Source organism: Corythoichthys intestinalis, chromosome 7 (assembly GCF_030265065.1).
Source record: "Corythoichthys intestinalis isolate RoL2023-P3 chromosome 7, ASM3026506v1, whole genome shotgun sequence".
Classification (NCBI taxonomy): Eukaryota; Metazoa; Chordata; class Actinopteri; order Syngnathiformes; family Syngnathidae; genus Corythoichthys; species Corythoichthys intestinalis.
Genome location: NC_080401.1, coordinates 16,019,574 through 16,045,843, shown reverse-complemented (window position 1 = coordinate 16,045,843; position 26,270 = coordinate 16,019,574). Strand labels below are relative to the sequence as shown.

Genomic DNA, 26,270 nt, shown 5'->3' with positions numbered 1-26,270 from the left:
AGAATAGAATAGAATAGAATAGAATAGAATAGAATAGAATAGAATAGAATAGAATAGAATAGAATAGAATAGAATAGAATAGAATCTTGTCATTTTAAGTTTTGAATTAAAAACAATCAACTCTGTTTAACTGTGCGCAAGCCGCGCTTGCTTTGTGAATGAAGGCGGCGCGGAGGAATTTAGTCAAGATGCCTGGATTGATTTGACATCCACGCCCTCAGCGTCATCGCGTCAAGGAACTCTGGACGCGCAAACTGTCTGTGTTTCTCCACTTCGGTTCACTTCGCTCCACTCCTTCATTTCATTGCTGCTGCGCCTCCCTCCGTCCACAGCTGCGTGGGCGCTCGGCTGGAGGGACTGGAGGGGGGAAATGCTCGCTTACTCGGGGAGAAACTTTCGCGCTCTTTCGGTGTCGTGACGCAGCCATTTACCTGAGGTGAGCACCTCTTGCTGATTTTAAGCATTTTTGTTTTATACTCTTGTGTTGACACTCCACTCCTCTCGAATCAGCGCTACTGTAGTCTCCGAGCCGATAATGAACCGAACAGGTTGTAAAGTTTGGTCAGATTTGTTCGGACAAATTTATTTGTATCGTGTAAATTTTGCCAAATCTTAAATGAAGGGTGATTAACTCGCTATACGTCCTAGAAAGTGGCATAGGGTTGAATTACCACAACTAGCAATGTAAAGACAAATATTTGGGATACTTATTTTCTGAATCCTCTTTCCATTCAGTCAATTACAGGCATTTAAAAATTCATCATATATTAATATACTTGTAATATCTTTGATATTCATCTTGGTTCATGTACCAGTCTCATCTTTGTCTTTAACGTGTGACTATATTTTGTAGTAAAAGATAATAATATTTAACCCCATAAGTACGTTGTGTCCAGAATAATAACATTTAGAATACAAGTGTGGCCTACATGTGGACGCATTTCTCAATTATAATCATATTATTAATTTTTATGACTATTGTTATGACTAAAAAATAAATTAATATGAACAAAACTAATACAATTTAAAGGAATTAAACAAGAAATATACACTACTTATAAATCACACTCTAAATATGATTTTATTTATTTATTTATTTTTAGTTATTATTATTTTGTTTAATGCAGTGGTTCTTAACCTGGGTTCGATCGAACTACAGGGGTTCGGTGAGTAAGTCTAAGGGGTTCGGCGAAGGAAAAGAAACGCAAAACCCTATGTTCGTATGCTTTAAATCTAGGCAAAGTGGCTTTTTAGACCAGGTTTTGGACTGTTTTGCTCCTAATTTAGACTTAATCCATTTCTTTTAAATGCTAGTCCTGGGGAGGAGGGAGGAGGAAATAGTTTGCTCAGTGGAAGGTATACAACAGACCAATTGGCAGCGTGGTCTAAAATTTTGACCTGTTTATAAAACATGCTGTCAAAATGAAAAGAATTTTGAACCAGAAAAATGGTAAATTATTAGCTTGCTATCTTAGATATATTGTTTTAGAATTTTATTGTCTAATTCCGAAGGGTTCGGGGAATCCTCGTGTGAAACTTGTGGGGTTCAGTATCTTCAGCAAGGCTAGGAACCACTGGTTTAATGCCATAGTGCTGTATTTGGCTAATTGGCTATCTTGACTGGGAGGTTTGAATGCTGTCATTTAGTGCCATTGACGGCACTAGCCGTTAGGCCTGCACAATATATCATTTGAACATCGCCATCGCAATATGTGCATGCGCAGTAGTGCTATCGCAGGACGTGCAATTGTGTTTTTTTTGTTGTTGTTGTGTTTTTTTGAACACGTAAACCTTTGTTTTGCTTTATAAAAGCAGCAAGTGTGCAGAGACGTGGCCTCCTGGATCCCTTTTAAATACATCAATCTTCATAATTCACAGATGAAACCCCTTAGCCTGGAGTAAACTGTATTATTACTGTACTGTATTATTTTTTTCTTTTTTTTCCCAAGAAGAACTATACCAAAATAATATTTTTGAAATATTTCATTAGCCAGGCTAATGTTGTAGCTCTCAGCTACGGTACATGTTTGTAAATTGTGTAGCTGATTACAGCTACATTACCCTACGTAATATTACGACTTTTTTTCTCGTAGCAATAGTACGACTTACATCTCGTAGTCCAGGGGTCGGCAACCCAAAATGTTGAAAGAATATGTCAGGAGCCGCAAAAAATTCAAAGCCTTCTGTAAGCCTTATAATGAAAGCAACACCGGCTGTATGTATCGATATTAACTATATTAGCCTACTATCCAAATGACTAAGTTGGCTACAAATACATAATTAGCCTTCATGATTAAATGTTTATTTTCCCTGCAGTGGATCCTATAGAGAATGATGCACCACGTGACTACTCTTTTGTACGATGCCACCTCAAGTTTAACTTCATTACAATATTAGTGAATAAAAGAATGTTTGGGTCAGGTTTTTCCTTCTACAGAAACCATAATAAAACAAAAAATATATTTCCCTCCCCCATCTTTTTCCATTTTAAAAAATCTTTGAAAAAGCTCCAGGGAGCCACTAGGGCAGCGCTATTGCGCTCTAGAGCCGCAGGTTGCAGACCCCCGTCGCGGTCCTTCTTTTTCATTTTATTTGGTCCTAATACGTACTACATTACCACAACAATAATAGTCCTTCTGTTAACGGACCCATTTCAAGGAGTAGGGTGGAAATTCTAATAGCCGTGTCCAGAGTTTTACTAGTTTCGGTGAAAAGGTTAATAGTTTTTTTGTTGTTGTTCATGAACTACTTTTCCACACAAACGCACATCAAGGTACCATTAACTTAGCAAGGAGGGATATGAGAGTCATTTTCGAGTGTCCCAGAGCTCGTGAAAATTGGGGAAAAAAGCGCATTTATCAAAGTTTCATCAGACGTTATTACGTATATCCGTCTTCCGAAACAGCCTGATAGGACAGATTTAAGTACGCCTATGCGGCGCTCTTTGGGCCACGCTTCTCGCCGCAAATTAATTCGAACTTGGTCTTCTGTCCAAGACAACCATCCACCGCTCACTTTCGCCAAAAAGTCCGATCCAAGCTACTGAAATGCCACGGATATGGGGAAGAAGGAGAGGAGTCGGTATTGGCTTACCCACTTTGTTGTGGTAACAATAATAAAGAAAAACATGACAAAATAACAGCGGGCTGCTGCGACATGCGACTGTTATCTCTTGCTATCTCGCCCGTTCTCACATTTTTCCTCCCCGCTTCCCTCTGCATCAAAGCTCCCCCGTCTGATCGTCTCTTAAGGGGGCTGCGCGTAGTTATGGACATTACAATAAACAATGAATAGGTTGCCGCTGAACCCTTCAAACTCGGCTGCCGCTAGTTTGAAACGGCCTTAAAAATTGTTTAAAAAAAAAAAAAAAAAAGCATCTCATTTGCAAGGCGTGATGGCTTTTATTTTGGTGTGGCAGGATGCCACAATCTCTTATGTGTCAGGGAAACCCTGAATAGAATGTGGTCGTGGTGAGTCAACCAAAGTCTTCCCAAGCATAGCTATTCAAGTCATCTGGTGAAAATTCTAGTTTTAATGTTGCAATGTACTAGCATATCGCAATATATATCAAACCCCCAAAAAGTCGCAATGTAAGTTTTTCCCAATATCATTTAGCCCCTAGGTGTCTGATGGGTTGATAGCGATCATTCACTGCCCACCTCTCACAGTCAAAATGGATTGGACGTCTAACGCTATCAATGGTAGCCAGTGCCACTGAGTTAAATGAGTGCTCAGTGAAGGGTTGAGTCAATTCAGCAAGCTAGTAGGCTATATTATAAATAATAATTATTATTTATTTACAATTATTTAAAAAAGAAAAACTCCTGTTAAGCCTTTTGAGCAATTGTTCTGTATCAATTTCTATAGGGAATGAATTCTCTAAGAGCTGAATGGCAAGCAGCTATAGCATTTATTTAAAGCACATTGCATTTGAAGACACCAAAAAAATTGCAAGCAGAGAATATATGGAAAATGGGCCTATTATAAAAAAATTGGTGTCTATGCCTAGTGAGGTGGCGTGCAAATCTGCAGGTCTGCATTTGATTGTTTGGGCGTGAGCTGTGGCAAGCCCCTGCGTGAGTGTACTCATTGTGTTTATGCCTTTTACTGTTCTCCCTGCACTTCATAGACGGATGAAATGTGCATTGGGGACTGTGGCTCTGTTTTCCACACGCAAGTGAAATACAGTAAATAACAAGTGTTCAGTAGTTACCCACCTTACAAGTTATGTTAACAGGAGCACTTGTTTGGCACAGTTTTATTTTTTATTTATTTTAGTGCTGTCAAATTTCTCGCATTAACGGGCGGTAATTAATTTTTTTAATCACGTTAAAATATTTGACTCATTTAACGCATGTGCGCAATGACCCGCTCATGCATTGCCTCAGACAGACAATGACGCCGTTTTTTGCACATTGAGAGCAAAGAGGCAGAGAAAGGCGAGTGGACACAGGCGTTCATTGTACCGCGCCGTTTATTGGCATAAGCTTTGGCAACTCCTTCACAACAAACATAAGTATCATTTAGTGAAAGCACAACAAAAATACGTAATATTCCGATCTTAAAAAAAAAAAAATGTTCACAAAGAGAAAAGCGCTTCAATCTGTATTAATGAGGCCCTATTCTCACACAGTCAACAATGCAAAGAGAACTGAGGGGTCTCGTACGTTGTGAAGGCAGCACTCAAATGACCGTGGATGGACCAGTTAACAGGAACTACGGCGTCAGTCGAGGGACAAAACACACTCATTAGCTTGATTTCGAAGTAATTTAAAACTTGCCATTGACACCTTGTGGTGTATTTCAATCACCACATTACGCAGTTAAAGACACTGTGGAAGAACGGCAGGGAGTCCATGTGATGTCACTGCTCGGCAATGTCAACAATGGCGAGCTGCTAGTTAATTTTTTGATTGAAAATTTTACAAATTTTATATAAACGAAAACAAGAGGGGTTTTAATATAAGATTACTATAACTTGTAGTAACATTTATCTTTTAAGAACTACAAGTCTTTCTATCCGTGGATCCTTTAACAGAAAGAATGTTAATAATGTTAATGTAGATTTATTGTTATAATAAACAAATACAGTACTTATGTACAGTATGTTGAATGTATATATCCGTCTTGTGTATTCTTTCCATTCCAACCATTATTTACAGAAAAATATGGCATATTTTAGAGATGGATTGAATTGCAATTAATTACGATTAATGCATTTTTAAGCTGTGATTAACTCGATTAAAATTTTAATTGTTTGACAGCCCTAATTTATTTATTTTTTTATTTCATACAAAGAATTTGAGATGCGAGCACTGTGCAGTGACTATAAATTCAACCCGACTTAGAACACCACAAGCAGTAATACAAGCTGTTTATAGTAACTCCTGGTTGAAGTTGTTTTGTCAAAATGATGACGCAACAAATGTAGACAGATTATATAACTGTATTCTGAGTTTTTTTTTTTTTTTTTTTATGAAAATCACCTTGTTTTAATGCAGTTTGAGTCTTCATATACTGTATGTTTGTGTTGTACTGTCTCCAGGGAGCTATATGATAATCATGATGCACAGACCTTGTAATACTTTTCATTTGTTGTTTTAAATTCAGATGTCAAAATAAAATATTAACTGATATTTAACGGTGAACAAAGACAAAAAAAAATTCCAAGTAGATTAACTTTCATTGAAAATTGAACTTCAATCAATGCAGCCTTCTATAAGTTATTTCTCATCATCTTCATACACTGGAATGAAAAATATGGTTTTCACTGCACACTTGAAAACAAAATTATGAATGTGTTCTTTTTTTCTTCAGAAAAATGGCTCTGCAAAACCTCACGTGCCATTACGACAAACCCATGAGCTTTTTCTACAACAACAGCGGCGCAGTTGACAAATGGGACAAGACCCAGCTCATTCTGGTTCAAGTGGTGGGCTCGCTCTTTTGCTGTTTCATCCTGCTCTCCAACGCCATGGTCATCGCAGCTGTCATTACTAACAAGAGGTTCCATTATCCTTTCTACTATCTCCTCGCTAACCTCGCTGCCTCGGACTTTTTGGCGGGCATAGCGTATGTGTACCTCATGTTCAACACGGGTGAGGTCTCACGGAAACTGACAGTGAATGGATACTTTATCCGGCAAGGTCTTCTGGACATCAGCCTGTCCGCCTCACTGGCCAACTTGCTTGTCATTGCGCTTGAGCGTTACATCTCCATCATGAACTTTAAAGTCCACAGCAACCTGACCAAAAGGAGGGTGACCCTGCTTATCGTACTGGTGTGGGGCATCTCTATCTTCATGGGTGCTGTGCCCAGTCTAGGATGGAACTGTATCTGCAACTTGAATGACTGTTCCCAGCTAGCCCCCATTTTCAGCAGGGGCTACTTGATATTCTGGTCAGTGTCTAACCTCGTCGTGTTCCTAGTGATGGTGGCGATTTACATGAGGATTTACGCCTACGTCAAGAAGAAGACGTCGTTGCTCACCCCACACACCAGTGGTTCCATTAACCGAAAGAGGACACCTATCAAACTCATCAAAACCGTCATGGTGGTACTTGGTAAGTAATGTGCTAGACTCTTCCTGTTATGATTCATAGTTTGTTCATCAATGGCTGTCGTCAGAGTTATTCAATTGTCTCAGATTCCAGGAAATAACTCATAGCTGGATAGCTTGCATATACAAAGACTCCTAAAGCCTTGTGCAACAAAAGTATGACTTTTTGCTCATTATTACTGCATATGCATGATATACTGTATGTATTGGTGAGTTTTTTGAAGGGGGAGATCTAGCTGAGTAAAAACTATGGATGTCCCGATCACATATTTTTTTGCATGTGAGTCCGAGTCACCTGATTGTGAGGATCTGCCGATACTAAATTGCAATTCGTTAGCTCGGAAACTAATTGGAGGAAAAAAGCACATCCAAATGATTTTTAAGTTCACAATTTAAACAAAGCCATTCCAACATTATAGGCATGTAAAAGGGTTATTAGTACAGAATTGGTTTCAATGAAGTGGGGAAAAAAAAGTCACAATCCCACTTTTTTTGCAAATCAGGTTGCAAAAAATATATATTAAGATATTTTGTTTCACAGAAAAAAGCTTACTTTTAAAAAATAAAGTTGGTCATCCAATGTGATAAAATGATTTATACTGATTGTGATTTTCTTGACTTTTGCCTTCGCTGGACATTTTCTCTTTGTTCTGCAAAGTTTGCTCTGGATTTTTTTTGTTGCTTGCCCTCGCTGGACGTGTTCTCTTTGTTTTGCAAAGTTTGCTCTGGATTTTTTTTGTTGCTTGGTAGTAGGCAATCAATCTCCCTGAAACTCCTTATCTTCTAAAACATTCTTTAACAAAGATGAGCCAGTTGGATAAGTTGATCATGCGCTTTGTTGAGTGGTGGATTTGCAACACAGTCTCCCTCACAAGGGTTAAAGTACCTTTTTTTTTTTTTTTTTTTAACTAATAGAGACAACAGGACACTGCAGTGATAGCCTCACATTCACTATAATATGAAAGTTCAACACTAACTAAATGCTACGAATAATAAAACTGAATTTATTCTAGAGCTGAAACGAATACTCCAGCAACTCCAGTAACTCGAGTTTAAAAACTGATCCGAGTAATTTTATTAGCCTCGAGGAATCGTTTAATTTTGCCAGCTCTAAACATCACGTTTTGCCCGGACTACTTTTAATGTGGGACAACGCGGTGACGTCACGTGCGTAGAGGAACAAGCAATAAAAAAAAAACCTTACTGCAACCGACAGCCGCTACAAACTACGCCGACGTTGCTAAAAAGTACACCCACATGATGCTAGTGTGGTAGCAGGTAGTGTCCGATGCGTCTTATCGATATCGCATGCATTTAGGACTAGATGCGAAATGACAGACTCGGCTGCGTCTGGGCAGCATTAGTAAACAGCCGCCATCTGTAGGCAGTAGACTTCTCAGCGCTAATAAATATAACGTTACTGTCACTCGCTCACGTAACCTTAGCCCTTCGGAGGGCTAGGTTTCTATTGATTATGACCATTGTCGATGCGTGGCTAACATGTCTTACATACAGGTTTTATTTAATCTATAAAAACACATAGCTGTAGAGTGATGAGGGTGTAAAATTAAAACATAATAAAGCTAACTGTCAGTTTTAGCTCAGTAGTCATTGCTGAATAAAACACCAAGTAGTACTGGTCCCTAATGTGCTCCAATACAGCAGATATCATACATTTATTTTGAACACTGCAAAAACTCAAAATCCTATCAGTACTTACAGTTTAGACTAACTTAAAACTTAACTAGAACTTAAAAATAGATTGACACGAATGGAAATTCAATTGAAACACGTGGGAAAAACACGTAGCTTTCAAGTGATGTGTGTTATCAAGCGTAATTACATTTTTAGGTAAGAAATATGTTTTTTTTAATAAGATCTAGTAGTTTTTTGAGTGAAAGCAGTGATTTTTTTTTCTAGTCACATCTGAGATGCAATTGTTGGCTGTTTTCAACAATGTACATCAAAAATAAAGACATTGATTTACTGAAAATGGTTCAATATTGGATTAAATGTTTTTTTTTTCCTCATGTATATGTATAATTACTCCTTACCTAAATTTTTTTTTTTAATCCGATTACTCGATTAATTGATAGAATTTTCAGTCGATTACTCAATTACTAAAATATTCGATAGCTGCAGCCCTAATTCATCCATTAAATTTTCACACCACTTATCTTCACGAGGGTGGGAGGGTGCTGGAGCCCATCCCAGCTAACTATGGGCAGTAGGCCTGAACTGCCAGCCAATCACGGGGCACATACTGTGTAGACAACAGCCTTACACACTCAGGCTATGTCTACACTAGGACAGATAATTTTCTCCAGGGTATTTTGCCGACTATTTTTATACCTGTCCGCGCATACGTTTAAGATGCGTTTAAGCCCCCCCAACCCCGCTTCTGCAAGGTACGCCTGCATTTGCGCAAACTACGCATGCATAGAAAGGCAGCCTCATATGTTATGTCATCGCCAGCGCGGTTTACCTCTGAACCAGAAACTCATTAGAGAAATGAGAATCGAGAAATTTCGAAATTACTACACCTTCTAGACCAGGGGTCGGGAACTCCGTTTTGTAATCACTGTTGTTTTTTTTTGTTTGTTTGTTTTTTTTGTTTTTGTGAACGCAATTGAACGCATCACGCAGGAGCAAGAGTAAAGGGAGCGCATACTCGGCATTTACGAGCAGTTGCCGAGTTGTGATTGAAGTAAATCTTTAGAAAACAACGAAAGCCTGACGTCGTTACTTGGGATGTTACAATCCATGCTCCCACTAAAATTTTCCGTCAGACCGTAGTACGGTATTCGTTTTTTGTCATGTGTCAAAAATGCAGCCAGAAGTGGCTTGGCGCGGCAGCGCTCACCCCCTCCCGTTTGTTGCTGTGTGTGAAAGTGACGCTATCGGCTAGACAGCCAGTGAACCCAAAAACAAATACTCCAAACATAAGGCGTACTTTTCTTCAATTTATTAAGCTCTCAAATCGTGGTAAGTGGAATATACAAAATGAATACATTTAAAACGTTGTACAATTGTATTTTTCCATGTGTGAGTAGCTTCAACAGATTAGCACCATGAAAAGTTCGCCAAAAACAAAACAACACATTTTCCTTTCAAATTCAATATACAAACTAACTAAAAGCTTACAAAGACGAATGTTAGCCTAGGCTTAGCTGGGAGAGCAACTTCGTCGAGTGTTACAACCGCAGAGTGAGAAAACAAGCTTGATTCGCTTGAATGAAGGGGAAAAGGTGATAGCATCAAAGATCGCTAATTACGAAAGATGCTCTTGCCCTAAGCACAAATCCACGTTAGCTGGATCAAGGAGAGGTCTCACTCCCAATATTTTTTGTTTGTTTGTTTGTTTAGATGAAATCTTTCCACAACAATATTTATTTACACTTTAAACTCACTTATACATTTTTAACTAACTTATTAACTTATGAATTGTTTATGTTTTTTAACACATAGGCATGACATCATGTAGACTAGAGCTGACACAGTGGCTGAAAATGGCAAAACTTCACTTGAGCTTTTCCACCCTCAAAAAAAAGTCATGCAGTAGAATTTTTAAAAAATATTATTCAGAAGTGTTTTTACTTTTTTATAGAAATGATTTTGTTCTTGCTCTAATCTTGAGCAACTTGAGCTGTGGCTATAATCGATAAGTTATATTTATTTTAATTTTATTTAAAATATTTGTTTTTTTTAATTGATAATTTATTTTAACAATATATTCATGCTCCATTTTGCAACTATGTTCTGGAAAAAAAAAACCTGTTCAATGGGAAAAAAATATTTTTTTTAACCCATACATCTCAAAATAACACATTTTGGAGCTATAATTGCAATACCGTGAAACCGCGGTATTTTTGCCCACGGTTATCGTAAGGTCAAAATCTCATACCGGCACATGCCTACTGTGGCGATGCGTATATTTCCTGGAAGCCACAACCAGGAGTGCTTGTGCATAACAGTGGCGATCCTGGAAGTGGGGACAGTTTTGACAGGCAGAAATGCCATGAAAAAAACTGATCGCGTGCCTCTTTGACTGGGGGTACCACGCAGGTTTAATTTTCCTCAACGCATTTTTTATATACTCATGTTCAGTCGGCATTGAGTTGGGAGGGTCCAGCCCCGCAGCTGGCTTACCAGAGACTTAACGCGGGAGACGAGCTCTGTAGAAAACGCTCATCTCCGCGTCATCTGCGATTGGATGACCACAAATGGGCACTGAATTGAAGCATATTATTGCGACGTAGTTTGAAGGTTCAAGAAAAATGTGTGGAAAAGAAAAGAGGAGCGGGAATGCTACGTTGTGATCGTCTGCCTCCATTCTTTACGATAAGTGGCATGACGTCACTTCCTTAGTATCCGATTGTTGTATGGTGACAGCAGTCTGTATTAAGCGGAGGGTTATATTACCCGCCTACATTATCCGTGTAATAACGATCTGTATAGTCCAACTAATTACACGTTTAAGGCCTTTATCCGTTCTGTTGTAGACGTAGCCTCAAAATCACACTCATAGAGAATTTAGATTGTTCAATTAGCTTACAATGCCTATTCTTGGGATGTGTGAGGAAACCGGAGGACCTGGAGGAAACCCATGCAGGCATGAGGAGAACATCTGCAAAGGAGGACCGGAGCTCGTGATTGAACCCTTGATCTTAGAATTGTGAGGCAGACGTGCTAACCACCTATCGACCGTGCCGCCAAAGCTGATTTCACGATTCATAAATCCATAGGCCAGTTGTTGAAGTCATATATTTGAACCACAGTTTTAGAAAATAAGTCTCTATACGATACGTATAACGGATAAACTGTCATTGGCAGCATTAATCAAAAGCTCAAGGTACAGTGTATATTAGTGCTATGCCTTTTCTTTGGCTCATTTTCTGGTTTATATCTGACTTTTTGACAAGACAAGGACAAGGGAGGAAAATTGTTGGTAATGACTATTTTGGCAGAAATTTAAGGTGTAGTGAGGTAGCATAAGCAGGACTAGCAAAATGCCTCCTATCCTTGTTGCTCAGTACGTACAATATTACTGAAGACAATACATTTTCATCAATAAGCAAAGAAATAGAAAGGTTTCTTGCATTTCCCACTGAACATGTTTTTCGACTTTGTGTTATGATTGGCTGACTCGTCCTATTGGATTATACATATACAGTGTATAAATATTAAATTGTTTTTGTATGCAGTGTTTAACGTACTTTTATACATATACTCCTCATATAAGCAACAGTTGCAACAGAATGTTAGAATGTTACATTTATACAGTATATCACCTCTGGGCAACAGTTGGAATGGATTCATGTTGTTTTATGGGGAAAAAAATAGATTTTGCATGAGAATAAAAAACGGGACCACCTTTCCTTTTACGCATGTCTTTGTTCCTCCACTCCGCCCAGATTGAAAAAAAACATGTCTTGTTAGATATCATATGTCATTGCTCTTTGTCTACACGTGCCTTGTTTGCCCCTTCTAGATGGTTTGATAACTGTACTGTATGTGTACATGACTGCTGTGTAATTATCTTATCCTGCAAGGACTACTCCTCTGCATGTGCAAAGTGCTGTCCACTAAACACACAGCATTCAATGAGCGTCCCCACCTCCAGCCAAGAAAAACAGGAAAACATAAGAGAAACATACACTCTGCACGTTGCCGCAGACTCATGTGTTGTAGTATTAGAAATTGGCTAACCATTCAAGTTTACCTAACTGAAGTGTCATATTTAACATATCATTATGTGATATTTTGGGTCAAATGGCCTACTCCTTGTTTGAGTTCAGACAAGGTGACTTTGTGTCCGGGTTCAAGGGGATGGTTTATGTCTGGCAGTTAAACCTTTAACTCTTGCTCCAGTGTGCTGCCTATAAGTGGAGACTGGACAAACCAGTTCTGAGACGTCTGCATGCTTTTGGGGTCTAGTTAGAGATTGCGCAAGTTTTTTATATTTATTTGTGTGAGTACATACAGAATGCATAAACAAAGTCCTTACATAAGTGACAATAAAAGAGAGAAGCAAGGGGAAATGGTGATTTAGTTATTCTGAGAACAGAAGTTGGAATTTTGTTCTTTCTTATGAATGCTTCGTATAAATAGGCTGCTACTTTTGACGTATTTAATTCTTGTAATTTAATAATTTATAGGCAAAGTGGATGTATCTTAAAATGTTGGTGCCGGCTTTTCTAGTTCGCACGTTAATTCATATCATGTCACTATAGGTGCTTTTTCATTTTCTCTGAAGGTAGCATCTACATGTCCAACATTTATAACAGATCTACAAGCACTTTTTTTTTTTTTTTTTTTTACTTTATTTTATTTAAAAGAAAGGGAAAGCCTTTATATTTTTTAATTTGTGAAAAAAATTAAACCTCCAGATTTCGCGAGAAGAAAGCATGTACATTATATACTTTTGTTTATAGACATGCAGAAGGTTATAAGACACATTACTAGTGGAGACAAGTTGAAGCTTGTGGTTTCATTCAATGCCAAAAAATCTCTTAAGCGGCCCTGCTCTGTGCCCAGGCATGTTGAGATAGATTTACACTGAATGGTTCAAGTGGCCTGATTTTGATATATTTGTTTAAATTTTAAATCCCAAGTGGCACAATTGTGAGAGGAGTTATGGCATCTTGAATGAAAAAAAGCATATGTTTCCAAAATGTGTATGAAAATCCAATATTATATAATAACTAAAAGATGCAATCTCTCCAGAAATTGCATGGGGATACTATGCTCTCTCCCATGGGTCACGACCTGCAGATTTTCATTTGCTTCCACTTAGTGCTGCGCGATATGATGACATTTATCGCCAAAACTATGTCAGACATTCTATCATCTATTTTACACTAATTAATTCATTCATTCATTCATTCATCTTCTGAACCGCTTATTCTCACGAGTCGTGGGGTGCTGGAGCTTATCTCAGCTGACAATGAGCAGGAAGAAGGGTACACCCTGAATTGATTGCCAGCCAGTCGTAGGGTCCATCATTTCTTATGTCTAGAGTCAGATTAAATTTGCGCTAATTTGCAACTTTTTGAGATTCCATATGCCATAGTTAGCAAAATGGCTCCCTCTGTCAGCCGCACGTGAGTCATGCATGCAAGACAATTGAAAATAGACCAAAAATTAATCTGCGCAGAACATAGACAACACAATTTGTTCCAATATTATTTAAATTGTTATTTATAATATTATGCTAACTTATATACATACAGCAGTCTTAAAAGTCAAAACCAAATAGTAATATGTATCTAGGCATGTGCCGGTATGAGATCCTGACGGTATGATAACCTTCAGCCAAAATATCACGGTTTAATGAAATCACGGTATTGCAGTTACAGCTCCAATATGTTACTTAGAGATATCTGGGTTTTTTAAAAAATGAACAGGATTTCTGTTTTTCAAAACATATTAGCAAATAATAAGTTAAAATAAAATAAAAAAATTAAAATATTCTCAATAAAGTTGAAATAAATGCAGTCCTTTGTTTTTTTTTTATTTACATTATTACCATCAGAAGAAAAATAATTGAATTATTTTCCATAAAAGGACGTATGTATGACTCGTATCATGTTTATATTATACACGCACTCTCTTTCTCAACACAGTTGCCAGAAAGAAAAAAAATCACCACATTTTTTACCACCGTTAGACACACTAAAAATGCTGGGGTTAACTCTTGTAGTCACGGGATGTTTATGAACTTTTAATTTTGTATAAATGCAAAATCATATTGGAGGTATTGCCTCCTTGGCAGCCACCCTCAGCAAACATGTTTTACATATCGGTTGGCCCTTCTCCTCCAAGCCACGGCCGTCTGTAACTTTTCTGTAGCCGAAATATTCCCATACCATCGATTTCTTCGATGGAGGAAAAAGTTCAGGAGTTTCACCTCCTCCAGCCATTGTGTAGCACAGCTGACTCACTCACACTAAGCAACAACCGGTGGGGGTGAGTTGAGCCTTGCAGCTGCAAGTGAGGGATTTCTCCCTGCATTTTTGGGACTTAAAAAAATAGGTAATACTGAAGGGATGGTGTGACAGAAAACTTTTGCAGTTTTGAAACCGTGACGTTTTCATAACACGGTATAGGGCTAGGCGATATGGCCTTAAGTACTTATCACGATACATTGAGCAGATTTACCTCGATAACGATAAATGACGATAAATTGCCCAAGCGGACTGTTATATAATTTGAAAATTTGAATCAATGCATGGAATATAAATTAACCGTTTCTCGTTAAATTTATTTACCAGCTTTAAATTTAACAATTGCACATTCAGTCTAAACATCAAGTATTAAAAAAAACCTGTAAACAATAAGAATTCTAGTCTGAACATTTATAACAGCATGTATGACTTGAAAAATGTACAACATTATAAAATTCATTATGACGACTGTGCAAACATGTCATTGCAACACAAATGACTTGCAGCTTTAAAGTGATCCTCTAACTTAAATACATGTAGGCGCTAATAAACCACAATTGTTCTCTTGTTCTAAAATATGTTGCCATGGGATCGGTCTAATTCCTGGATCTTCGAGTGAGTAAAAAACACGGATTTGGATTACTATTGCTATCTTTTTTGTTGACTATTCTTCGTGGGAGTTTTCCCCAAATCATACTAAATTATTAAAGCACTATGGCACGCTACAGTGACGACAGTGACTCTGACGTGGACCACACAACAATGTTGGAGTTCGTCAGGGAACGCGTTTGCTTACTGCTGAGCTCCCGAGTGAAGAGTGGTCAAGGTGGAAATATTATTTTTTGTGAATAAATGTGCATAGTGGAAGCTTCTCCCCTTTTTGTTACTTTTATACACGTATCCTAGCTACCACGCGTTACAATGTACAAGACATGAATTACACAAGGTGTGCTGTTTGGCCTGTACTGTATGTAAAACACACGACAGCTCTGGATGCTAACAATCTACATAATTATATTAGGATAAGTTTGAAAATGCAATATGCTTACCTTGAATATCTGCTAATAAAACCGGACAGCATACACTCTCGCTCCCAACCGGAGTTTCAAACAGCATACACTCTCGCTTCACCAGTTTTGCCCAGCTTTTGTCTTATCAGGTATTTGCTGCACTTATTTTTCCCTGAAGCACGTCTTGTGAACGACCGACAGTGCTGTCCTGCTCTTCACTTTTCAGATCTGGTTCAAATACGAAGGGTAGAACTGACGACATGTTGGGAAAGCTAACGAGCGACACGCTGGAATTTTGGCAACGGGACCAGTGACGTCACGTACTGCGACGTAACAAGAATGGCGACCTATCACTTAAAATAATTTTACAAACTTTATTAAAACAAAAACATTAAGAGGGGTTTTAATATCAAATTATTATAACTCATACTAACATTTATCTTTTAAGAATTACTTGTCTTAAAAATAGAGGATCCCTTTAACAGTACACTTCAGAAAACTTATTGGTAATGGCTGCTGTGACATAATTATTCAACACACGTGTTTATGTCAAGGTTTCAGGTTTTTTTTTCCAGAACATTTTTTAATACATGCACCCCCCCACACTGACACAACCAGATTAAAGAGCATATGACACCAGAAAAAAAGTCTTAAATGGCATTATTATGTGAATTAGAATCATATTTTGAGACGATTCGACTATATACAACAATTTAGCAAAGCGCAGATGACGAGAAATTAGTCTTTTAATCTGCCGGTTAGCCACGCCTACCATTATAGGGCTTTAGCGTTCCCAACAGGTTGATGACGTCAGCGGTAGACTAGGCTCATCGGTTTTACTATTCAGCCCATTGAGGGGGAATTGTTCAGAACGAGGAAAACGCGACGAAGAGAGCTGCAAAATGTCATTGTTTCAGTCTCTCTACTCCCAATATTTTTACAGGATATTCTTTTTATCCAAGTATTTTTCCCCAATAGCTATATAAATGGCTTGAGAAGGACCAGTCAGCCCGTCGAGGGGGAACTATTCACAATGAGGAAAACGCGACGAAGAGAGCGGCAAAATGTCATTGTTTCTGTCTCTTTACTTCAATATTTTTACAGGATATTCTTTTTACCCAAGTACTTTCCCCAATTGCTAAATAAATGGCATGGTCATGACAAATAACAATCTTGTGCTAAATGGAATATAAAATAATAAAAATCCATTTATTCAAGACGAAATGGCAAAATGACTCCATAATGGTCAAAACAGTCGACTTCACCTTTACTGTCACACCTCCCGAACGATATTTTATGACACCTAAATCGGACATATGTAATTTCCCTTCCCCGGCTTCGGAGAATGTAAACAGACCAGAAGGAGTGACAGCTAGCCGACATGCTAACCCGAACCGAGGGATGTTTCAAAGTCTTCGAAGTGGAAAATCACACATAACTAGCCTGGATTATTTGACATGACGACCCGGTTGTCGAGTTTCTTTGCGGATCGGCAAACCGCCCGGCGGAGAGCAATTTACAGTTCGTTCCCTTGAGGAGGGTGGCTGGAGTTGTTGTGTAGCTAACGTGCTAACAGCTAACTGCTAATGAGCATGAGGATAGCTTTTTACATGCCTATCAATGATCAAACGTAAGTAGTCCTTTATTTAAAGGAATTTTATAGTGTTTACTTTGTAATCACTGTATTCGTATTTGACATAATACAAAACAAGATGTTTACTCACTTTCTTGTAAGTCCAATGGTCCCACAGTAAATATCCACGGTGAATGGGAACCTTTTGAAACTCCAAAAAGGCGCATACGCCTCTCCCGCATACAGAATGATTTTTCTGCAGCCGTTTGGCTGGCGTGATGCAAAAAATAAAAGTATTAATCCGCAAAATCAGCTGAATCCTTCGTCCTCATACACAACAGTACACTGTATAGTGAAGAGAACATCTTCTACCGTACACGTCACAGCGCCCTCCTCCTCAATGCAAGACCGAAGCCGGAAGTCACTCATTTTCATGGCGCGGGATTCAAAAAACTAAATAAATATAGCGATCGCTTCCACACACATCCAAGCGGTCCATATCATTCAGGGGCATAAAATACCGCGTGTATTATGAAATAAACATGCTTTTTCGTGTCACAGGCACTTTAAAGCTGTATTGCTCTGATGCCAATAAAACATTTAAGATTTTATGATGGCAGAAAAAAGCAAACACATACAGAAAAATAGCTGTGGCCATTAAACTGTCATATTATATATTGGCTTCACTGTTGGATTATACTTTATGATGAGTGCTTTACCATCACGAAAGCTTTCAGAGAAATCACAGAGATACCAAATAACGCGACATAATGATTGCTACATGAAGTGCATGCCCAGTCCACTCATTAATTTCAGCCGTTTCGACAAGGTTAGGGCCGCTATCCGACTCCATCACATTCATTTGTACCGTTATTCATTTGTACCGTTAGCCGCTAGCTGTGGCCTGGCTACCAGAAGAAAGCACTGAAAGCCTCTCCTGAAATCGTGAGAACTAGAGAGGACAGTGGGTGAAAGCCCCTCTGGAACCCGCCAAGAGTTCACTTAATGTCTGGTGAAAGTTTGGCGAAGCTCCCTTAAGCCCGACTCCATCACGTGTACTTGTAGCGTTAGCCGCTAGCGTTAGCCTACCGGGCTTCTGTTTGTTTGGCTTCCTGAAAACCACGTGACTCCATACGTAAGCGCACTGACTGCTTTCTTAACCCTTTAACACCGAACGTGTCGGCAACGACGCGTTTACGCATATCGTCTTTGAAGCTTCGTCACGCTGTAATTACATCACCCACGTGCTGCTGGTTGGTCTCGTTTGAAAGTGCGGAAGTTGATGTCCACACCAGTTTTTATTTGAAGTCAATCAGCCAAGAAAAACGGGAGATAATGTCATTTGAGTTTTATAGTTTTATTGCACTTATAAATATGCATTAAAACGCTGCACGGACCATGTATCCATCTCCATATTTCCATCATTTCTTGTCCTTTTTCAAAACCGAAAGCAGCACAAGAGACTACTTATCCCAAGTGTCGTTGTGATGTCAGGAAGGACGAACCGAATGTGATCATTTTTAATAAATTTCCGAGCGAGGCGCCAACTATTGAAAGCGGGCATGCGAAGCAAGCAACGGCCGGTGTTGTGCCGAAAAATGCACAACAGCGGTTTGTTTGAGCGAGCGACTTTGAAACGTGCAGAATGAATCTAAAACTACATTTAGCACAAGCTAATGCATTATTTCATTACCTCAAGGAAGAAGATGAGTCGTATTTGTCGTTGTTTTCCTCTGATGAATCGGCGTCTCGGCGAGTAGAAGTGACAGTAGAGCGCAAACAGCGAAAGAGTAGGCTGTGTGACGTTGTGTGTGACGCAGCTCCCTCCGTGACCTGTTCAAGAAGAAGCTTTATTGAGTGCGCAAAAAAAAAAAAAAAAAAAAGGTGATGTGTACAACACCTAACTTCACAAAGAGATATCTTCCAAACCCTTTTTGTGTTAGATGATATATATAAATTTTTTTCTCACTATTTTGCACACTTTATAACCTGTTTTGACCATAGTATGTGTAAAGGCCAAAAACGCCTATGACCATACCTGCTGGTTGTGGTGAATTGTCAAACATAAAACTGTTCAATCTTATTTTTTTCTATTGAATGTTTATCCTAACAAGTTGAATAAATATTATCAAGCTTCAAAACGGTTGGTCGTGCATGTTTGGTTGTCAATGGGACGTCAACATTACAAATTTTGAAAAAAGATTTTGGGATTTTTTTGTCTTTTTGGGTCCAAAATGTGGATTATAATTGGTCAGTGAAGAAAACAACAGTTTAGACATGAAGTTCAAGGTGTCCTGAAAAAAGGGACCCAATTTGGCCATTGTAAACAATTTTTTCTTTGAAATATAAAGGCAACATCAAATGCATGCAAATTCGGCCAAAATAGGCTTAGGTGTTAAAGGGTTGAAGGGGAATGAACATAGCCAAACAACACAGAGTCAAAGCGGGATGAAAAGACTATATTTTCTTGTTTTATTATATTACCGAATTTACGGACATGGTCAAAATTACGTCGGTCATCGTGAAGAATTTCGGTAACGGTAAATTTTCAGTTTACCGCCATGCTCTAAGTCACGGTATACCTTGAAACTGGTAATCAGCACATGCATCAGTAGATAATTACTTTACTCTTTATATTTGAGCAAATATATGTATGCTACTGTGCAACTTCTGTTTATGCTGGTTAGTGTTAGGTTGCAGCACTACTTGATGCAGTTAACATTTGTGGCAGGACAGTTTAATATCAATTCAAAAATAAAATGATTCGGGGACAAGCTGTCATATACTGTATGTTGTATAATTTTTCAACAAATAATTAAAAATATTTTACCTTGTGACATATCGATATTGTAAAATAAACTATCATATTGGGATAGATCTTTTCCATACACAGCACTACTTACTATTAATTTTAGGGTCACTTCTTTGTTTACTCAGTGGTTGCATTGATGAGCTCAAGGGTTAAACCCTGGCCTGTCGCCTCCCTGTGTGTAGTTTGCGTGTTCTGTGTATGTTTCTGCGGATACTACGGCTTCCTCCTACATCCCAAAAACATGCATGGTAGACTATTGGGCACTTCAAATTCTTCGTAAGTGTGATCGTGTGTGGAAGGTTGTTTGTCTATATGTGCCCTGTGATAGAATGGCAACCAGTTCAGGCCCCCACCCATAACTGGATTGGCTCCAACAACCCCGCAACCCTTTTGAGAACAAGGCAAATACGAATACTAATAAAATACAAACTACGATTGATGTATTTATTATATCTGCCATTACCAGTTCAGAGGGGATGCACAGATTAGATGTACTGTATAAAACACCAACCAATCCAAAATGAGCTTTATCTCAAATATTGTCATTTAAATCAATAAACTAAACCAGATTTAAGAGTTAATGTTTTAATATTTATCCTATTGTTTACTTTTGTATTGTCATGGCATGTGAATGCTTGTGTAGTTTTGGTGCTCTTTGCTTGTCAGTTCATGTGTGTGGCTTCATGACTGGAAGTACCGTAACAGTACAATACTGTAACATGTTTGGAGCCTTTGTTACCTCCCCCTCCAATTTGTTTGTTTTTTCCGGTATCGGAGCAGGACTCTGTATCGGCATATTCTCAAAATCAGGTGACTCGGGTGAAAAAAATGTGCAATCAGGGCATTCCTAATAAACATATATACTGTGCTTAAATATATTTTTGAATATACTGTATATATACAGTATATACTGAGTACATCAGCAAATCATTTTCCATATCCACTCTGATAAAAACTGACTCAAGGCCGCGTTGCATTCTAAAATTAGTATTTGATACTGCTTGAGGTGCAAATACAAACTGGTTTCACTACTTAAACAAAATCACAACATGAAGTTGAGCCAGGCTATGCAAAGCTCCTCACAGCTGCTTATTTGTGCTGTTGCAGTTATCAACAATGACTCAAAAGAGCATTTTCTTGGACACTTGCTTTACTGAGGGAGAGTTTAGAGCAGGGGTGGGCAAACTATTCCACAAAGGGCCGCAGTGGGTGCGGGTTTTTGTTGCAACCCATTAAGAGGACGCCTTTTCACCAATCTGCTTTTTTACAAGTGCAATCAGTCAATTGCAGTCAAGTGCTTCTCACTTCTGCTGAAACCTCGTTGGTTAAACTATCTGTGCTGGGTCAGTTGGAACAAAGACCAGGACCCACTGCGGCCCTCGAGGACCGGTTTGCCCACCCCTGCTTTAGAGCAATAATGTTTTTATTGTTTGTGGTTTTTAATGATGCTTTGGCTTAATATCAGTTAGATGCCCCAGTGGCAACTAATCTCCAGTTTACACATAGCACTTTTATCATCTCTGTTCATGATTCCAAGCATTGAACATCTTTTTTGACCTCACTGTGACACATTTGTGATATTGTTCTACTCTGAGTGGTGCATGTGTTGTTTTTAATTAGACCTACAAAGCTTTGGGGAAATCCATTTATACTCAGAATTTGGTTAATCATTGCAGAATTGTACACAATAATGTGTTCAATCGGTCAAAAGCCCTTAAATATTATTGACTCATGGCAGACTTTGTAATATCGACAAATATCGTTGTCCTTAAAATCAAAGTTGTATCGTGTCGTGATGAAATTGGTGATTTACCCTAAAATTAGTATGCCTGACTCTAGGCATCTTTATAGGCAAAGGATTTAGCTTAACAAGTTTTACAGTTCTCCAAATTCTTCTTAATGAATAAAATGTGTAGCAAATCAAATTTTCAACAATGGAAAGTTTAATTATTGCCAAAGTGTTTTTAGGGTAATTTGAAGTCTTAGTAAAGCTGGTCACGGTCATGGTTGCAGATAAAAAAAAATGCATTTTAAAAAAAGGTACAATTTGCTAGCTAAAATGACTTATCGGCAATGTTCCCTCTAAGCTGCACTCGTGCGCAGTCGCGCACTGCTTGCACAAACTCTGCGCACAAGAAAATTGATGAAGCGCACAAAATAAAATTCAACAGAAACGTATTGTAGTGTCACTAGGACTACTGTCAGCGCCGCATTATGACACTCCTATTGGTGCGTTCAATACGCCAACGCGACGCTCTTATTGGTGTGTTCGACACGGCAACGCGGCGCTCCCATTGGTGGGACTACACCACGATTTCATACAATTGTGAGGTGCATGACCTGGGTGGGTGCGGAGAAAAATAAAGAGTGAAAAGTGAGCTAGACTGCTGTGTTGATTTACTGAAGCAACATCCCGCTGCCAGTTTTTGCAAGCGCTACAGTGTTAATTAATATCTAATTTTAGATCTGATATAATCTTGTTAACTAGACCAACAAAAAAATTTTTGTACCATTTTGCAACGTAACTCAATGAGCAACAGGTGTCTAGCCAATAATGTGACACAGTTTACATCACTTACGATATGCAGCCCATACGTGCCTTCAGGTTAGCTAGCCAACAACAGTGCAGCGGAGTAGAGACGCAAATGCTAACCTCTTACCATAGTGAAAGGAACGGGCAGCGAAACCACACTCATCAAGCCAAAGTATAAAAGAAATGCGGTTCTTTTAAGATGGAATGGCTGTCAGAGTACAGTATGTGCAAATAGAAGAACAAGCGGGGAAACAGCGAGATTATTTTGTGTTTTTATTTTTTTATTTATTTTTTTTTTCTTTAACCTGTCCTGTATAGCTGCTTAGATTAGGAGAATAGGAATCTTGAGTGTCCTTATTATCCAAACAGTTTTAATGTGGAAGTTTGATATAGTCCCACTGTGGTTGTTCATTATGTATTATTTATTAACTCACCTATGCCACAATTGGACCTTTTCCAGGCCAAAGCAGGACTCTTTCCATGGTTGTAGCAGGACTCTCACATATAACATAATACACATCTCATGAACAATGAGACTTCTCTTTTTCATTTTAAGTGGGCCAAATCAATTATATTAAAAGTAAACTAATGCAAACTGCTGCTGTATTTTCATTCTTTTAACAAGCCAGGTAACTTGGTATGATCCATGGTTTTGAACAGGTATGATACTGGTGTGTGGTCACAGCATTTAAATCTGATGTTGCTCAGAGTGGTTCTCAGTTTGCTCAGGGCGCTTGCGTGTCTGCTTAGACACTTGAAAAATTAGAGGGAATATTGCTTATGGGGTAGAATAAAAAGCAATGCTTTGCTTTGTAAAGTAGCCTAAAGTATTTGATCATAGTTTGCTATTCCATGTGGATTATTGTTGTGTTTGCTTTAATCTCTTTGTTGTTTTAGGAGCCTTTGTGATCTGTTGGACTCCCGGCCTGGTGGTTCTACTGCTGGATGGTCTCAACTGCACCAACTGCAAGGTCATGAAACTAAAGCGTTGGCTTCTTCTCCTGGCAGTACTGAACTCTGTCATGAACCCCTGCATTTACTCCTACAAGGACGAAGAAATGTGGGCAACCTTCAAGAACCTCATGCGATGCATCGGCAACGGTACTCGGCGACAGCGCTCCACGAGAGCCAACACCCGGCCGCTCAGCTCGACCCAGGAAACGGGCAACAGCAAGCCGCCTTCTGAAGAGATGAAAAACGGCGATCATGAGATCTACCAGACCTGAGAGTGGGATTTGATCTGAACTTTGAAGAATATTTGTTCACGTGAAGACAGAAAAGATTCATGAAGATAATGCGTAGATGGGAGTCAACAGGTTTTTTTTCATCTTCAAAGAAAATGTTGTTTAGAGAGGAGTACCTGCACAGGCCTGCTGTGTTAGTCAAACGTTGGAGTTTTCGTGACGCTGACAAGTCACAACACTGAGACGCCTTGATGATGGGACTACTATAAATGCAGTTTTTTTTTCACCTGTGTCGGAATTTCAGCATTTTGGAGATGACCTCTAAAGACAGATTTTCAGTCTCGGTTATTTATGACTGAAACAAACAGTAAAAGTTAGACACTGGTCAAGTTTTTTCTTTTATATGCAAAAAATAAATGATAAACTCCAAAGGTGAACTATCATTTATTATTATATGACATGCTACAAACAATGAACAATACAGCAACTGAGGTCATGTACATACATACACTCTCTGGCAACTACATTAGGTACACTTGCTGCATACACTGGTCCAGAGCCATACTATACAGTACACCATTGTGGTGACAGCAAACTACAAACTTGCTTATGAATAGACACATTTTCAAATTGGTAGCTCTGCCAGTCTGTGTCAACCATCCATTTGTTGTCTTTTTAGAGACAAAACCTTTGACATTTGAATCTGGTAGGATTACACAAAGGCACCTAAGTGTCAGTACAGTAAGGTGTTTTCCCATGTCGTCAAAAATGCTTCTGCCATCGGATGTATGATAGCTCACCACTTCACCTCATTGTTTTTGCCTCTATTTGCAGTCTTTGCCTGCGAGCCAAAGATAATAGTCCCTCATAAACTTACCGCTGCTGATTGAGACAAACTTGTTCTCCCTGTAGCATTTCCCCACATCCGCTTCAGCTCCCTTTAATGGCTGCTGCTGCTCTGTTGAAACAAAGGCAAGAGGCTTGTAAAGAAAAAAAAAGATGTCGTAACACACTGGATTCCTGCTGGAGGTTTGTCACACAATACCGTAGTTTACCTGCAGGAAGTGAGGAGGATATGACTGACGTAGACTACATTGCTCCTTCCCAGACACTTGTGCTATAAATAACTGATTGCTCTGACGAATGCGCTTGCAGATAGCCACTACGACAAGTCAACCTTCCTCGTAGCCTCGGAAAAGCTGTTGCATGTTTTTTTCTTGGAAATGTTCAATTGTTCATGTGTATGCCACACAGAATGCATGTGTCTTTTTAGAATATCACATTGGAAATTTGAATTTCATAAAAAGACAAACGTAAAAATACCTCTGACCAATCTTGTTTTGTTTTTTTTTTGTTGGTTTTTTTTGGGGGGGGGGTGTAATTTGATATGAAAATAAAATGGAAAGAAGCAATTATGCTGTATTCATACTTTCAGAAGTTTTTGCTGTAATATGTGAATGCAAACCAATTTCAATGCCAGGATTTTATTAGTAAACTCACTGAAGAGGGAACAAGTCAATATTGGACTTCAACCCCTTTTGTTAGTTTTTATGGCCGTCCCTTTTTCAAGGAGTTCTGTCCCTACACTTGTCTGTTAACCTTACATTGGCAGTGCCATAAGCTATTAATTACATCACCTAAAGCAGTAGTAAAGTTAAATTCATTTATCTCACATAATGCTGATCCTAAGCCGGAGTTTCAAGGGTGCTGGAGTCTATCCTACCTAAGTATGGGCAAGAAGTGAGATACTCACTGAACTGGTTGCCAGACAATCACATTGGTAACTAGTAAAGTTATAATTAGAATAAATATTTGCATGAAAAAAACATCCAGGCCATCGATGTAAATCAAGGGAATAAAAAGTGACCACTGCATTAGCCGAGCAAGCTTTTCATTGCATCATAAAACCTTTTAGCCTGCTGGCCAAACTTGTTTACTGCCTACCTTGATATGTCATAACATGAGTAAATATTTGTATATAAAACATTGAGGCCATAAATATAAAGTTATCATATTAAAAACAGTGCTTTGTTGAAACATATTGTGCACTCTTTATAACCATGAAATGTTACTTTTTTAAGGTTGACATCATGATGATATTCATGACATTTGCAGTGGGGGAAATAAGTATTTAGTCAACCACCAATTGTGCATGTTCTCCTACTTGAAAAGATGTAATTGTCAACATGGGTAAACCTCAACCATGAGTGACAGAATGTGGGGAAAAAAATACAGAAAATAACATTGTTTAATTTCTAAAGAATTTATTTCCAAATTAGAGTGGAAAATAAGTATTTGGTCACCTACAAACAAGCAAGATTTCTGGCTGTCAAAGAGGTCTAACTTCTTCTAACGAGGTCTAATGAGGCTCCACTCGTTCCCTGTATTAGTGGCACCTTTTTTAAACTCATTATCGGTATAAAAGACACCTGTCCACAATCTCAGTCAGTCACACTCCAAACTCCACTATGGCCAAGACCAAAGAGGTGTCGAAGGACACCAGAGACAAAATTGTAGACCTGCACCAGATTGGGAAGACTGAATCTGCAATAGGTAAAACGCTTGGTGTAAAGAAATCAACTGTGCAACGGAGCAATTATTAGAAAATGGAAGACATACAAGACCACTGATATTCTCCCTCGATCTGGGGCTC

The 26,270-nt window shown here is 38.6% G+C and overlaps 1 protein-coding gene across 1 annotated transcript; it reads left to right on the top strand.

Annotated features, from left to right (window-relative positions):
* The first annotated feature begins 243 nt into the window (after positions 1–243).
* lpar3 (lysophosphatidic acid receptor 3) lies at positions 244–24,998 on the top strand. The gene is made up of 3 exons (XM_057841730.1): positions 244–436; positions 5,818–6,563; positions 23,331–24,998. Exons 2-3 carry the CDS (start codon positions 5,822–5,824, stop codon positions 23,657–23,659), a joined length of 1,071 nt encoding a protein of 356 aa, XP_057697713.1. The 5' UTR covers positions 244–436; positions 5,818–5,821; the 3' UTR covers positions 23,660–24,998.
* The last annotated feature ends 1,272 nt before the right edge of the window (positions 24,999–26,270 follow it).